Here is a 15,753-nt window from a genome sequence, read left to right on the forward strand (position 1 = left end):
AAGTAGGCAAACAAGACTCGCATGCCGTCTTCAGAAGACAGTCGAGGTCTAAATGTTAACCCACCTGCTGCCATCTTTTCACTCTTACTCCTGTTTCCGTCTCCTGGAGATGCTCCTTTCGACCCGAGCCTACTCTCTGTTTTTGTGTTTGTCCATTAAAACACCTTTTTCTTTCGATGTTGTGATTTTTATCCCAGACACAGCAGTAGTGAATCCCACCTCCTTTTACCCCCTTCTATGCTTTTTTTTATTTATTCCCTCTTTTTCACAGCTGTGCGGTCACCTCCTCTTCTTTCATTTCTCACTTTAATTCCCACTTCCCAGCCAGCATGGACCCCCTCCTCGTCTTTGACATTTAGGTGTTTTTTTCTTTGCGTTAAAACGTTTTAAATGCACTAGTGGATTCATGAAGGCCGTCATTAACGATGTTGCTTCCAGACCCCTAGATCTCAATATGGGGGCAGTTAGTCTGTGTATAAAAAGAGAGGCGTCATGCTTTGTTGCTGCTGACATTAAAATGTGGTCAGGTTGTGAAAGATGCTATTTCCTTACAGCTGAGAAGAGCTGGTGGCCTTGTTTTGTTTGCTACTGCCGTTGGCACCTTCCTCATCATCTTCTTTTCTTAAATAATCTTGTCGCTTCAGTCCTGTTTTTCTATATGTGTGTATCTTACCGTTTGTTGTGGAAGTGTCAAGTACTGTGGCGAACAGTACTAGGTCCTGGGAGGTGTATGTGCAGCTGTTTTTGAGTGGGTGGTTTGCTTTTGACAGTGTGTTTTCTTTTTTTTTTTTTTATCCATTCAAGGCCGCATACTCTGTGTATGTCTGTGTACAAGCAGACCTTCAGTGCAGTCGTACGAATCCGTGAAAATATAAGCCGCTTGTGTTTCTAGTGCACTTGAGCAGAGCGTGAGCAGAGCGAGTTCCTCTGACTGTTAATAAAGTTTTAGTTTAACCTGCCGTGTAACATCTTTACAAGTGCGCATTACGCATTAACCCATATTAACCCCAACACTTTCACAGCATTGACACAGTTCACTACCCTTCACTTTCAAACCAAATTAACATATTCTCCTCTGCTTCTGGCAGATAAACCAAATTCATGAATTTGTTTAATGTGCTTTTCAACTGCTTTTTGGCTTTAAGTGCTTTAAGCTGCGAGGTTAATACGCGTGCCACCTACAGAAACTCCCATCAGGGAGATAGCAAAGATCTTAATGGTGATTACCACCACTGCTGATGAATTCATGAAACACTTATATATCCACCTACCTACCGCCTACTTAGAACTCGCATCACACATTTACAAAAGCTGGATAGACTCGTCGTTTTTCATTGTATTTTCCAGACCAAATATGTATCTGAATTGTTCTTTCTCGCCTCCCTCCACCTCCCCACAGATGGACTTTGCCTGTCGAGAGGATCTCCAGCAGTCAGATGTGGAGCGGTGGCTCGGTTTCATCACCTTCTTGTGTGAGGTGTTTGGTACCATGAGGAGCAGCTCAGCGGAGCCCTTCAGGGTGCTGGTGTGTCCCATCTACACCTGCCTACGAGAGGTCTGTATCCAGACACACACCCTTTTTTTTTTTTTAAATCAATAAGTATGCCAATTACCAATTGATCAACCCTACTTGTTCCAGTAAAAAGGAAAAACATCCAGCTGTGACTGTACATCTTGTCTGTTCAGATCAATTAGTGCACCTAGTTTCCTGTTTTTTGCCAGACGTTGTCTAGACTTGACACACCACAGCAGGGTTTGGTCAGTGGCGTAAACAGTCAGGACACCATCGGTTCCAGGAAAATGCATGACCCCCAGGTTCAGTTCTCATCAGCCAGTCACGCTGTCTTGCACAAACACTCCCTCGGTCTCCATGGTAAACCAGCCAGGGTAGCCACAGCAGACGCGTCGCGATACAGAAGTGGTAAACGGCTGATGGAATATTGAAAGGGGAAGCGAGCGAGCGAGTCGGGGGGGAGGGAGAGAAAGAGAAGAGGTGAGAGGAAGCGAAGGAGTCTGCGGTCAGGTTGACAGTTTGCTGCAGAAGACGTTTACCGATGGCGTGACGTGTAGAAAAGAATGGAGAGAAGAGATGACAGAATCTGGGACTGAAAACCATTTCATTGTGTAGTTTTGAGAGGTTGAGATAAAGTAATGGCAGGCTTGAGGCACGTGCCGGGTAGTTTCACCACCCACGTCCACACCTCTGCCGGTCTTCCACTCGACACACACCCCACACAACAATCAACACACGACTAATGCCATCCGCGCCCTGTCTGAGCGTTTGCCCAGGGCATTATCTCAGCTTGTTAAGAGGGCTCCGCGACACGGCCGAGGGCGTGGAGCTGCAGTGCAACACACCACCATATTCAGCAGTGTCACATTTAGCCTGATGCTGCTCGAGGTCAGAAAAATGTCAAAATATTTGTACAGTAATATGTGATTTAGTGCGTTTGTGGTTGCGAGTCATGTGCTTGTTAGACCATCTCCGTTTCCCAGAGCCGGTGTTTCCAGATTATTTTTAATCCATTTGCTGTTTTGTCCATCCTGTCGTAACATGTTGTTGTTGGATTCCAGCTATAATCTATCTGCCATAATGTGCACTCGCCTGTGTGTGTATTTTCACAAGTGTGTGTGTGTGGGGCAGTGCATTTTGCCGCAGCTGTAACCGGCAGAACAGGATTATGTAACAACTGAGGTGTGCTAAGATGTGTTTTTGAGAATACATGACAGCTGTACATTTAAACAAAGCAAGTCGGCGCGTAGTGATCTCATCCATTCATGACTTAAAAGCCAAACGGATGTGTGTGTCTGTGTGGATTTTTACATCAAAATAAATAAATACAGAAACCCACATAGATGCACTAAGATAATCTTCGACTAAGTGTGCATTGAAGCGCGCTTTTGGGCAATTTAGGATCAGCACAAGCTGTAAACTGACATATTATCAACTATTAAGATCTCACGGTGAACATGTAAAAAGAAAATAGGAAGAGAGACGTTTTTATTGAATGTTTTAGGCTCATTGTGATATTTGTGAAGCAAAAGTTTTCCTCTCTTTTGCTTGCTACACTTTCAGCAGGTTACTGTAGTTATATTGTTTGTTAAGAAACTTTGCGGTTAGAACAGCATGTGCATGAAACTGTTTAAATAAAGCTACACAGGCAAATCAGATTTACATTTTTAATAACATTTTCCCAGACAATTCCATAAATGTATGTAACGCACAGCCTGTACTACACTGCACACACACACAATACAAAATTGTTATAATATTGTACCTTAAAAAAGACAAAAGAAGGTTCCGTCCTGCACAGCCAGATAGTCATGGAGAAAAGGGCAGCTAGCAGGGCGCTGGAATTATCATATAACAATCTTTTACTGAAGAGAAAGACCTGCGTGTTGTCCACAGACGCCTTCATCGGGGTGTTGGTGGTTTGCCGAAATCGAGCACATTCACAGTCTCGTGGTGACCTCAGGGGCTGTTTATATTGAGTCAGCGTGGGCAATCAACTCAGAATATAAAGTATAAGCGGACAATTATTATGTATATTTTAAAAATGTATATATATTTTGAGCACCATCGATTTTTTTAAGTGCTGATGCTGATGCTAGACCTGCTGTTGCTATGCAACTATTGGAAACCAAAGTTTAACTTTGAGCATGCATTCGTGTCATTAGTGCTCTGGTGAAACATATTTTTCTCTCCCTTTTTATTTAGCCAGCAGTATGATGGCATGAGTCAAAATGAGTTTGAGTAATTAGGTCAAACTGAACGACAGAATGTTTAAATAAATAAATGGATGTTTTTTCTAGTTGACGGAGTAATTCAAGGTGTTTTCATGTTGGATGCATTTCTGCTATTTAGTGCTGCAAGGCGATTACAGCTGGCCTAGTTTATCTCGCTTTTTATGTTCCAGATAAAATGTCTCTTGAATAAAAATACTTCATGGAAATCACACAGAATCCCAATGTTTCCCTCTGCTGAGAGATTTCTTTTCTTGATTATGTAACGACGCTGAGAGACTTTTGTGTGTCAAGTTGTCTCACGGAAACGGTGTTTCCTTTCCCCTTCTACTTACAAAATGCAGGTGTTATGGAGTGATTCATGTATGTGTCGGAGCGCATTGGAGAACATAAAAGGCTATTGCAGTGGATCGGGACACTGATTAAATGAGTATAGATTAGAGCATTTTAAAAGGTATTGAGCAATAGCTTCCTCCTGGGCTCCCCGGAGAACTCATTATGAGCTAATCCCGCTTGTCACATAGCTCTCCATCTCTGGGATCGACGAGACTTTAGTTCCCACATCAAACAGCCACACTGTCGCCACACCCATCTAAGCATACTGAGGCGCTGACGTCTGCACAACTGAATGATACGTGGAATACCATTAAGCTTACGGCTTAGAAATAACAGTTCATATTGAGTGTGGATCATAGCATCGGATGGTGGAGAACCTTTTATTATTCAGTTATGAAGAATCATTTCCATAACTGTTTTTATTCTTTGAGCTCTTTCCTAAAGAAAGTGCTTAAGCGTTCTGTGGCGTTAAATTAAACTGATTGGTTGAGTTGTGTGGCTTGTTTACATGCTGCATGTGGGCTCCATCAGTTGGCTGAGGCGCCGCGATATCAAGCCAGCGGAAAAACAAAAAGACTCACTTTTGAGACATTTAATACGTATATTATCAACCAGTATCTTCAATTCTCAATCAGACATTGCACTGACTATGTTCTAGGGACCTGGCGGGGTAACGTCTGTTTAATGTCCGGTCCGACTGATTCGGACATTTGCGTTCTCGCATGCAGCTCCTCTGGGTCCAGATCAGTTTAGGGTTGCGGTGCATGTGTGAAAGGGGCTTTATTTTGCCCGTTGTGCAGCAGGTCTATGCTTCTACGGTTGAATTACACTTCATTCCTCTGTTACTTCCTTTTCCTCCCTCATGTTAATCAAAGTAGCTCTTTGGAAACAGAAAAATGAGTATTTAACCAAATGTCTTTCTGCTGTAATCTGACACTAGATGTGTTTACAGGCTCGCTGTCGTTCTACCTCCCTTTGTTGCCGTCGCTCCCCTGCATTGTTTGAAAGTGCCAGTTGTATGCCCATCTGTGCATGGGGCCAGTGTTGGGGCCGGAAAGCCAGCAAGCGTGTTTACCAGCTCCGCTGTTTGTTTTTGGCTACGGTGTGTGTGTGTGTGTGTGTAGACTTACAGTGTGCGTAAAGCCAGCCTTGATGTCTGATGGTGAGCTGGCTTGCCAGGATGAAAAGCCTGGTGTGTTGTCTTCCAAGATTTAAAATGTTAATGTAGAAAATATTTACAATTGGGATTAGGTCTTTCTCTCTTTTTTTTTTTTCCTCCATGTGAACTGATTAACACACACAAACACTTGCGTTTGCTTAATCTCCCCATGTGGCCTACATCCAAATATACATTTATATATCTTTATTTATTTATTTATATACAGGCCTTGGGTTTGCTCGCTCACTTTGCTTTGCCATGTCTCAGTATATTCACATTGTGTCTGTTATTGTCCCTTTCAGCTGTTGGAGTCCACAGATGTTAAGGAAGATGCAGTCCTGTGCTGTTCAATGGAGGTATGGTCCCCCCCCCCCCCCCCCCCCCCCCCCCCCGTCATGTACACACACACACACACACACATAAAATGTGAGAGCCATGCAACACTATTAAATGCAGTAAAACATCTGAACAAATGTATGTACGAAACAAATTCTGCACATTGGAACCCACCATGTTTTATTATAGTGCTACAGTACATGCTGGAGAAGTCACTCGTATGTTCAATCTCAAACGCATCTCTTTGATATTCTATGGAAGTCTCCGGGGGCTTATGAATAATAAAGTAGTGCCGGTGAATTTAAGTACAGCTATGGATTTAATCTTAGGTATATTTAGGTCCATAAAGAGGAGCAGTGAGCGCTCACCAGCAATGATATGAAAATACGACGGAGGGGTAAAAATGTATCATTATTATCTAACAATTGTAATGTTGTGTTAATATACATATTAATATTTCTGTGTACTTTTGTATGCTTTGGCAATATTGTGTATTTTTTCATGCCAATAAAGCCACATTGAATGGATTTGAATTGGTAAAATAACAAGAGAGCAAAGATAGGTGAGCTCTAGTTGGCAAACAGTTGCCAGATGCTCACAAACACAACCACATCCTTTTTACAGTCTTGATTACTTACCAGCAGGCTACACACACACACACACACGCACACACACACACACACACACACACAGAGCCTTATGGCAGTGTGTGAACCACTGCTGTCTAAGTGAATCCAGAGTAACAAGGTGCCAGGCGTTGTGTTTGGCTCACTGTAAGGGACAAGCACACTCTCTCTAACCTCCTGCCTCCTCTATTCCCCCCCCCCCCCCCCCCTCCGTCCCTTCTCCTCTACACCAGTTGCAGAGCATGGGGCGCCTCCTGGAGGAGCAGCTCCCAGAGATGATGACCGAGCTTCTAGCAGCCGTCAGGGACAAGATGCTCAGTCCGACGGAATCACAGCTGACTCGCTCTCTCCTCATGGAGGTCATCGAGCTGCACGCACATCACTGGAGCCCCCTGGAGGCTCTCACCACCCAATACTACAACCGTACCATCCAGAAGCTCACCACCACTGCCTAGGTGACCAGCTCCCCGCAGGAGAAGAGGAGACGAGCCCTCCTGAGAGCCCCTTGGAAACATTTTTCAGTTGCGCGTCAATCGGCTCTTTTAGTTTGACCAAAACACAGGAATTGAATAATAAATTCACTCTCCGACCGAAGTGAATCCGTGCTTTACGTGGGTTTTGAACTTAGTTGTATAATTTGCTAATTCCTCCCAAGATAGGCGAGCACTGCCACAGATAAACCGTACACTATCCACCAAACAGTTAGCTTATGAAGCAAGCCATCGAGGCAACACTACACGCGTATTTGACACCCATTTAAGAAAACGGCAACGTATTTATGGCCAGTAGGGGCATGCTTGGCCACACGGAGGGAGCTCGCCTTGCACAGGCTGCTGAGGGATAAAGGAGGGAACAGACAAGAGGGGAGTGTGGGGGGGAGAGAGAGGAGGCGAGGGCAGCAGCCCGCCCGTAGGGAATAGAGCGAGCCGTACCCAAAGATGAATGGAGGGGGGTTAGGGTGGGAGGTCAGGGTAGTCCGTGTCAGTCTCTTCATTGTGTTCATTTGCCCACCCCCCCCACTCCTCTGTCTCTCCGTCAGCCCCTGGGGTCTGTGTGGCTGATAAAAGAGAGAGGAGATGGAGGAGGCGGCGGCAGGGAGCGAACACGGTGCTTGTCTGTCTGGGCCGTCTGCCCCGCCGGGGCCAGGGACCAGGTCAAAGGGCCTCGCTGTGGAGCTCCCACAGCTCCTCCCCGCCTTTGTCTCCTCCCCCCCCCGCCTCTCCCAACTCCACACCCCACTGCAGGAAGCCTTTTTGTGGAGATGAGACAGCGGGCCTGCTGGGCCCGATGGCTGGGGTGGAGGATAAGGATCAGGCTGGCTAGAGTAGGGTGGCAGATGGCTGCTTGAGCCCCTGTGAGACGACACACCCCTCTGGCACCCCGGCTCCCTGCTCCCCGAGCAGTAAAAAATATTGCAGTTGGCTGGGGGGGGGGGGGGGCAGCAGCAGCAGCATTAGAAAAGCATTAAAACAAACACTGCTGTGTGATAATTCTGTTGTTTTTGGTCCTACAGGGGAAGGTCTCTTCTCCTATGTTAAGTCGTGCATGTACATGCTTTGTTAACCACATCTTTGATATTATCATTATATTATTTTTTTAATAATTTAGTGTTTTTATTGTTGGTTCATTTTGAAGTCTTGTTTTTATGAAAAGAAATGTATGTATGAGGTTTTAGTGGTAGGCCTTATTGCACAGGTTTGATTTGTTTTGCACTGTTTTGCTTTAAAGTTGAATTTGAACCAGTGCTTGTGGATTACTAGGAAACATCTCAGCAGTGAGACGAATGGGTTACGCATAGTGAGGGATTGTAGGATGTTTTAATGGACTAGTGGCCTTATAATTTATCCATCTTTATAGGAGCTCTCTGCTTGCTAGGCCTGCGGGGCCTGCAGCGGCAGCAGAGGGCATGCTGAGGACTTGACAGTTGGTCTTATTCACATCATTCTGTTGCTGAAGGAAAAAAAAAGGAGGACAGAAAGTGATGCGATATCAAAACAACAAAAAAAAAAAGAGCATGGCACACAGAAACGAGAAGTGAAATGCTTCTTTTAAAATGTTCTCGTACTCAAGCCATTCTTTGCGGTGGACATTTTGCAAGTGTTTAATATTGACTGTATTTGCTTTGTGTTTGAGGAAAAATGACAACTATTAACCTGTGTATTTGAAGATGACAATGCCGAAAAAAATAATTCTTATTGTATGACCTCATTAGCTAATCATATGTGACCCTTATTCCAGCTAACGTGTGTACTATGATATTGACGTACCAAGCCAATCACTTACCATTTGTAAATGGGCTATATATATATATATATATATAGTCTGCATACAGTATATTTACAAGTATTTAAAAACATTGGAATAGAGGTGGATAGTGCGACAGATGTTACACAGGACTGTGGTTGTGTGGCTCGAGTTTAGCCTTCTCATGCATTGCTATGAGGAACTAGTTCTTTGTTTGGGAGTAGTCACACACACACACACACACACACACACACACACACACACACACACACATCCATGCGCATATACTCATGCACATGTATATACATACTTAGTGACCCACTGAATCTCTGTGGGCAGTTTTAAGTGTTTTTATATTATTTTCTCTGTCTTGCATCAAGAATTAAGAATCCTGTGTGGTAGAAACGCCATCCAGAAATCTGTTAGACGAGAAGGGTGATTTAAAGCTCACATATGTTTTTGGGGGTGCAGCCTAATCGTCTGTAAGTGTGTGTCTACTTAAGAAGTCATTTGTTTTTTTTGTTTTGTTGTTGTGTTCTTTATTTTGTTTCTAGGTTTCTATTTAAATTATATTTAGCTCATATATATATATATATATATATATATATATATATATATATATATATATATATATATATATATATATGGCGGGTTTTCAAGACATCCGAAACAGTTGTGATACCTAGCTTGCTGTGTAAGTGTGGTATTACAGTGTTTTTAGTTTATGAACAGAAAATACGGTGAGTTCCCATTATGCAAAGAGCAACTTGCTCTCACAGCAGATGGGGGCAGGTTGGGGTTAGCCCCCCCCCACCCTGTGGTACTGGAGCCTCCCCCACCCTGTGTGCCCTTAGACCCTTCTGCTCGGGGTCCAATGACTCACTCGACAATTGAATGAGACGCCCCTTCATTTGCATATTCGCATGAATATTGAAAAAAAAAAAAAAAACGAGGTTCTGGTTAGCACACAGACACGCTGTAGATTGGCAATAGTGGGTCATCTTGTAAGCTCTTGTTTTTTTGTTTTGTTTTTCTAAGCAACTGAAAAATAAACTAACGGGCGGGAAAAAAATGATGTGACGAAACAAAACGGTGTGTTTTTTCTGTCTGCTCACTCGCCAACACAATCGCATGGAAGTCAGTGCAAGTATCATGAAGATATTCAGACATCACAAAGGGAACAATAGTGCGCACACTATTTCCTCTGCCATTACCAGCCAGACTGCGTAACTAATCTTGGCACCACAGTAGGTCATTATACGAACAATTCATACATGTGCACACTGAAACTCCTCATTAACATGTCTTCGCCTTTACATGGTCACACATTAAACTGACCACACTTGAGAATTTTTAAAACAAATGTTGCAGTAAGTCCTTGGCCAGTGATTTGCCTTCGGTTAGCCCTGACACATGCCTGTGGGCATCCCAACGGGAGATCTCAGGGTTGGGGTTGCCTCCCCACTGAGGACCCCATCCTTGGAAACTACAGGACTTTCTTCAGCACTCGTCCACATCACTCAGCATAAAGCCTTACAATAACATATTTAAATCCATTTTCACAGTGTGATATACCCTTACAATTTGCCAGTGATGGATTCATGATGGTTTTGTTTCCTCTACAACCAAAACTGAGTGTACGCGTATTTTTAACACAATACAAGCAGGGACAATAGGCAAGATATTATAGAGTAATAGACAAACCAATCTTGCAAAAGGAGCGTAAAGAAAGTACGATCAAGCTGCTGGAGTGGAAGAATAGAGGGAGGAAATAGATAGTGGAAAAAAAAAAGTCATGGAATACTATGTTGAATAAGTCATAGTATAACATGTTCCATGATAGGCATCTGTATTGACTTTGTTTATGCTGTGAAAAGCAATGAGGCAGTATTGAACTATGAACCTTGTATTCTAGCAAGGAAAGCTGACCTTGGCAAAGGCATGAATACAGACTGAAGGGATTCATTAAATATTTCAGTCATAGAACATCGTAACAAAGTCATAGTATATTATGTCGAAAAAAGACATAGAAGAGCATGTCGAAAAAAGACATAATATATTACGTCTAAAAAACTATTTAAAAAATAGTGAATGTATAGTATGTCGAAGTGCTATAACGTTTTGATTTATTTTCTATATTCAATTCTTAAAATCCATACTGGGGGTCGAATCCAGGCCACCTGGGTGAAAACCAGGAATCTTTACCGCTAGACCATATGGGACATATTTGAAGAAGACTTTTTTCGACATACAATACTATTCTTTTTTTTAACATGCTATACTATAACTTTTTACAACATGCTACACACTATACAATGACTTTCTACAATATGCTACACTACGATGTTTTTATGACTTTTTTCAACACGCTACACTATGACGTTTTTATGACGTATTTCGACATACTATAACTTGAATTGCCTTGAATACTAAACTCTGAATGTTTACGACATACTATACCATAACAATTTCATTTGTTTTCTATATTATATTCTTAAAATCCCGTTCCAATACCGGGAGTCGAATCCAGGCCACCTGGGTGAAAACCAGGAATCCTTACCGCTAGACCATATGGGACATATTTTTGTACTTTTCAAAGACTGTTTTCTGCATACATTAGTATGACATTTTTGACTTTTTCGACTTGCTATACAATGACTTTTTTCGACGGGCTATACGAAGACTTTTTTCAACATGCTACACTTTGATGTTTTTATGACTTTTTTCGACATGCTATACCATGACTTTTTGACATAACTATGACTTTTTTATGACTTTTTTCGACATGCTGTACTGACTTTTTTATGACTTTTTTCGACATGCTATACTCAGACTTTCTTCAACATGCTACACTACGATGTTTTCATGACTTTTTTTAGACACGCTATACTATGACTTTTTTCGACATGCTATTCTATGATGTTTTTATGACTTCTTTTGACATACTATGTAAAAAAAGCACAGAAAACAATCTTTAGTTATGATAGGTATGGTAAAGTATGTTATGAAAAAGGCATAGTATAGTATGTTAGAAAAGTGTAGAAAAAAAGATCCTGGAGTGCCAAGATAACTCACATGGCAGAGTGGGTGTCCCATGTACCAAGGCTGAGTGCTCGCCCCCGCAGACACGAAAAGTCATAGTGTAGTCATAAAAAGCCAAGACTAGCATGTCATAAAAAATTCAGTATGGTATGTCTGAAAAAAGTCATACTATAGCATGTCCAAAAATATAAAATGTAATATATGTCATGAAAAATGTCAGTAAAGCATGCTATTAAAAAAAAAAAATCATATAATAGTTAATTATAAAAAGTCATAGTACAGTATATAGAAGACTAAGTGTGTCATGCAAAAAAGTCATTAAAAAAGTCATAAACTAAGTCATAGCCTATCGAGGAATAAATGCAAACTGTGGAAGAAAAACAGAGCCGGCCCTGGCTGACCATTACCATCATAGTTAATTTGGCTCTGTGCATTGAAAACAGACAGTTGAACAGACATGTTGGCCCTCAGGGATAATGTCTTGCTGGCTGGCTTGCTATGGTGCTGGAGCCTAAACTGGTAAGACACAGTAGCTGTGTCTCCAATTTAGAATAAAATCAAATTACAACAAGATGGTGTTATTTGTCTGCAAGCCAAGTGACACAATTAGGGAAAATGTAAGATACTTCTGAGTGAATAAAAGGACTGTAGGCCATATGGATTGACGTAGCCGTAGGCTATTTTCATTGATAAGTTTCAAATAAATATGTTTGCAAAGAAGACGTGGTGCCATATTTGCCAGAATACAAAAAAATGTAGCTGCAAATGGTATTATGTTTTCTCTCAACACTGAAGGCCTAATCTTTAGCTTCAGCCTGCCATTAGGGGCGCACATAACAACAGTATCTTACTGTATTTAAGAAGTTAACTCATAACCTGACTTTTTCATTCAGACTGAAACCTTCATCTTTTTACTCAAAGCATTATTTATCTTCTAACACAGTTGTATATTTTGATGAACATTTTCACATTATTTTGACATTTCATAGACTAGGCAATTGCTTCGTCGAGAAAAGTATAGGCAGAGTAATTGATAGTGGAAATAATTTGATCATGTGTGCATCATGACCGGAGCTTTGCCTACTTTCTCTGCTGCCATTGACGGATGAATGGATGCGAGTGTTCAAGGGTGACTCACACAGCAGTGCCGTCCATTTTTTGCGGCAGACAAAAGCAGGCTGCATCTCAGCTGGCCTTGATGACAAAAACGTGGAGAGAGTACACTTGAATTAAGATAACTGCTCACACACTAACCACACACACTCCCACAGATTTAGACAACACAAGCGCCAGCTTGTGTTCAAGTATCTCCTTGCGGATGTGTCTCGTATCTTCAGTTGTCTGATGGCTCACACATTGTGTTTTTTAGACCTTTTTACGACCTTTATTTTTATTTTTTCGTCTGCACAGTGTTAGTCTTTCTATGTTTGATCAGCACACAAACAAACTAGAGGAGAGCACTGCAGAATCTGTTCTCTTTGGTCCGAGGGGTACGGAGGCCAGATATTGTGTAAAACAAAGTGAAGTTAAAACACACACAAGCATCCCCAGATGTTTTCCTACAGTGCGTTTGCTGTGGGAGAAATCAATAACTGTGGGCTACGAAGTGGTTTTAGCTCGCTCTCTTGACCTTTCCATCTCAGCAGCAGCTACCGCGCTGAAGTTTATTCTACTGCCCAAAAAACAGATTCCATCTCCGCTATAATTGGAATCAGACATTTTAGTTGTATCATGTACTGATTCTGGAGTCTATTGTGGATTTCTGGACTATACATTTATTTATTAATAGTACTTTTTAGTACCACTATTTCCTCATATTTGCTTCCAAATTAACTCAGGGTGTCATATCCACCTATATATATATCTTTAAATGGACTCTGTATGGAATATTACTAATTGTATTGTTCATGAAAACATTGACAGTGTCAAACTGAGCCTGAAATGATCTGTTATACTATATAACGATGAAGGTGCCCCATTTTCTAAAGGATTTATGATCTGGCTAGAGTTTTTTGTATTTAGCTTCTCTGTAGGTCGTGTCTATGTATTACTGTTGTTGCTATAGTGAACTTACACCCTTGAGTAATAAAGTTAAAAAAAAATTCCAAATTAAAAGACTGACAGGAAGCAGGGTGCAACAACAACAGTCAGCTGCTGCTCAATAAACCACCAGAAAATTAAGAAATAGCACATGCTTAATGACTAGCAAAAACTAACACACACACACACACACACACACACACACACACACACACACACACACACTTTATGTCCAAATGGAGTTTTTTTCGAGGAAAAGCAAGAACGTGATCTCAACAAGAGCGGAAACTGGAAAGCTGTATTCCTGCTTCCTGGACTGGCAGTGTAGGAAATGATGTCATGACCTCCTCATTTCCTCTTTTGGTGAATCACCTACTCAGTCAGTAAATCAACCAAATAATTGCTTCTTGGGCTGTGAGTGGGTCACACCCCCATTCACTTGCAACATCAGATAACCTCTTTCTGTACAAATCAACTTAATACCAGAATGTTTCCAGAATCATTTATAAATTATTTGTATTTATTATTCAACCTAATTTAAAAAATAATGGCACAAAATTCTTGAAAGAAGCTGAAATGTATCCAAAACAGGTTGAACTCATGTTTCTGCTTTGCTTTGGCATTTTGTTTTGTTCTAATGTGAGAAAAAGAGTCTACAATCATGCCAGTGGAGAGCTAAATGCTAACGTATACATGATAACATGCACACAATGACAATGCTTACATGCTGATGTTTCGCATATATAATGTTTAGTATGTTCACTGTCTTGGTTTAGCATGTTAACATGCTAACATATGCTATTTAGCACTAGACACAAATTACAACTGATGGGATTGTCATTGATTTTACAGGAATTTGGTCATAAACCAAAATACAACTGACAAAATGTTTACCAAAGTCAGTGGACTTCATCCTCTGGGGAACATTAATGACTGTACAAAATGTCTTTGTAATCCATCCAATAGTTGTTCAGATACATTAGTTTGGAATGAAGTGGTGGATTTAAAAGACCCACAAAGCCTCTTAGAAAACAATAATACACAAACTTGATAAGATGCAAGTTTGTCAACAGCTCAGTGTGGCAAATATGTAGTGCCATCACGATCACTCCGACATCGAATTAATACAGAATGAGAGAAAAACGGCCTTTCATCAGTGTACTGTAACACAAACGGGGACCAAGTGACTCAAGGATGTGTTCTTGAAACCTACATGAACTCGAGTAATTAAAGCACCAGCCATTTAAGCCCAATGAACACATTAGACATAATATTGTTTTTTCTGCAGAAATGTGAATAACACACTTTCATGAATGCCAGTGACAGGTCCTAAAACAGCTCTCTGTTAGGTGAGGAAACATGACGTCTCTGTTGTTAGTGAGCATGTGTGCCCTGGCGATGGCCTGGCCGAGGAGTGTGCTGTGGGCTTTTCTCACTGTGTTGCTGCCAGCAGCAACACGCACACGCACGCGCTGCCAACGTCAACAGGCGGATCTTCATACGGGGAGAGGAGAACAAAAGGTGAGGGCGAGGGGAAAATAAAGAAAATTAATAAACTTCAGAGAACAGGATAACAGAGAGGAATCGGCAGTTTATTTACATGGGGAAAACAAACGGAGGGGAACCATTAGATCATTCTCTCTCTCTGCCTTTATCTCTCTTTCAAGGTTCATCTCAGCTAAATGCTGCAATTTATGAGGAATGTGTGTGTGTGTGTGTGTGTGTGTGTGTGTGGGGGGGGGGGGGGGGGGGGGGGGGGGGGGGGGGGGTTGTGTGTCACTTTACTAGACCAGCCACCCAGAAGTCTGTCTTCCTTTGTGGCTGACAAGCCGGCGTGAGCAAAGCTTCTGCTGTGAGCTGCACTCAGTGGCTGATCACTCAAGCGGAAATCAACAAACACACACACACACACACACACACACACACACACACACACACACACACACACACACATCATAATTAGAGACGAAAGGGACATGAGCAGCATCAGCAGAGCCTCTGCTGCTAACTGGAGCAGAGGTGAACAGACACACACACACACACTGCAGCCGTTGGAGGTCGATGGAAGTGTCCGCAGACGAGCAGTGGGAAGTAACACCTGATGTCTTTGTTGGGAGGCTACCCGCCTATAGCGACCGTCATTGTGGCAACCCGCTGCGGCAAGCACGACCCTGTTGCCAGGCAACCTGAACTTCTGTGACAGATAGTTTGAAAGTTCCGCGGCGA

General features: G+C 42.0%; 1 protein-coding gene across 1 annotated transcript in view; it reads left to right on the forward strand.

Moving 5' to 3' along the window:
• Positions 1-9,500, forward strand: part of ctif (CBP80/20-dependent translation initiation factor) — a 41,192-nt gene extending 31,692 nt beyond the window's left edge. The window contains 3 exon segments of the mRNA XM_079179186.1: positions 1,400-1,555; positions 5,542-5,595; positions 6,435-9,500. Of these exon segments, the coding sequence (XP_079035312.1) occupies positions 1,400-1,555; positions 5,542-5,595; positions 6,435-6,656 (432 nt within the window). The 3' untranslated portion in view covers positions 6,657-9,500.
• Positions 9,501-15,753: the final 6,253 nt, after the last annotated feature.

This window comes from Pholis gunnellus (assembly GCF_910591455.1).
Source record: "Pholis gunnellus genome assembly, chromosome: 18".
Taxonomy (NCBI): domain Eukaryota; kingdom Metazoa; phylum Chordata; class Actinopteri; order Perciformes; family Pholidae; genus Pholis; species Pholis gunnellus.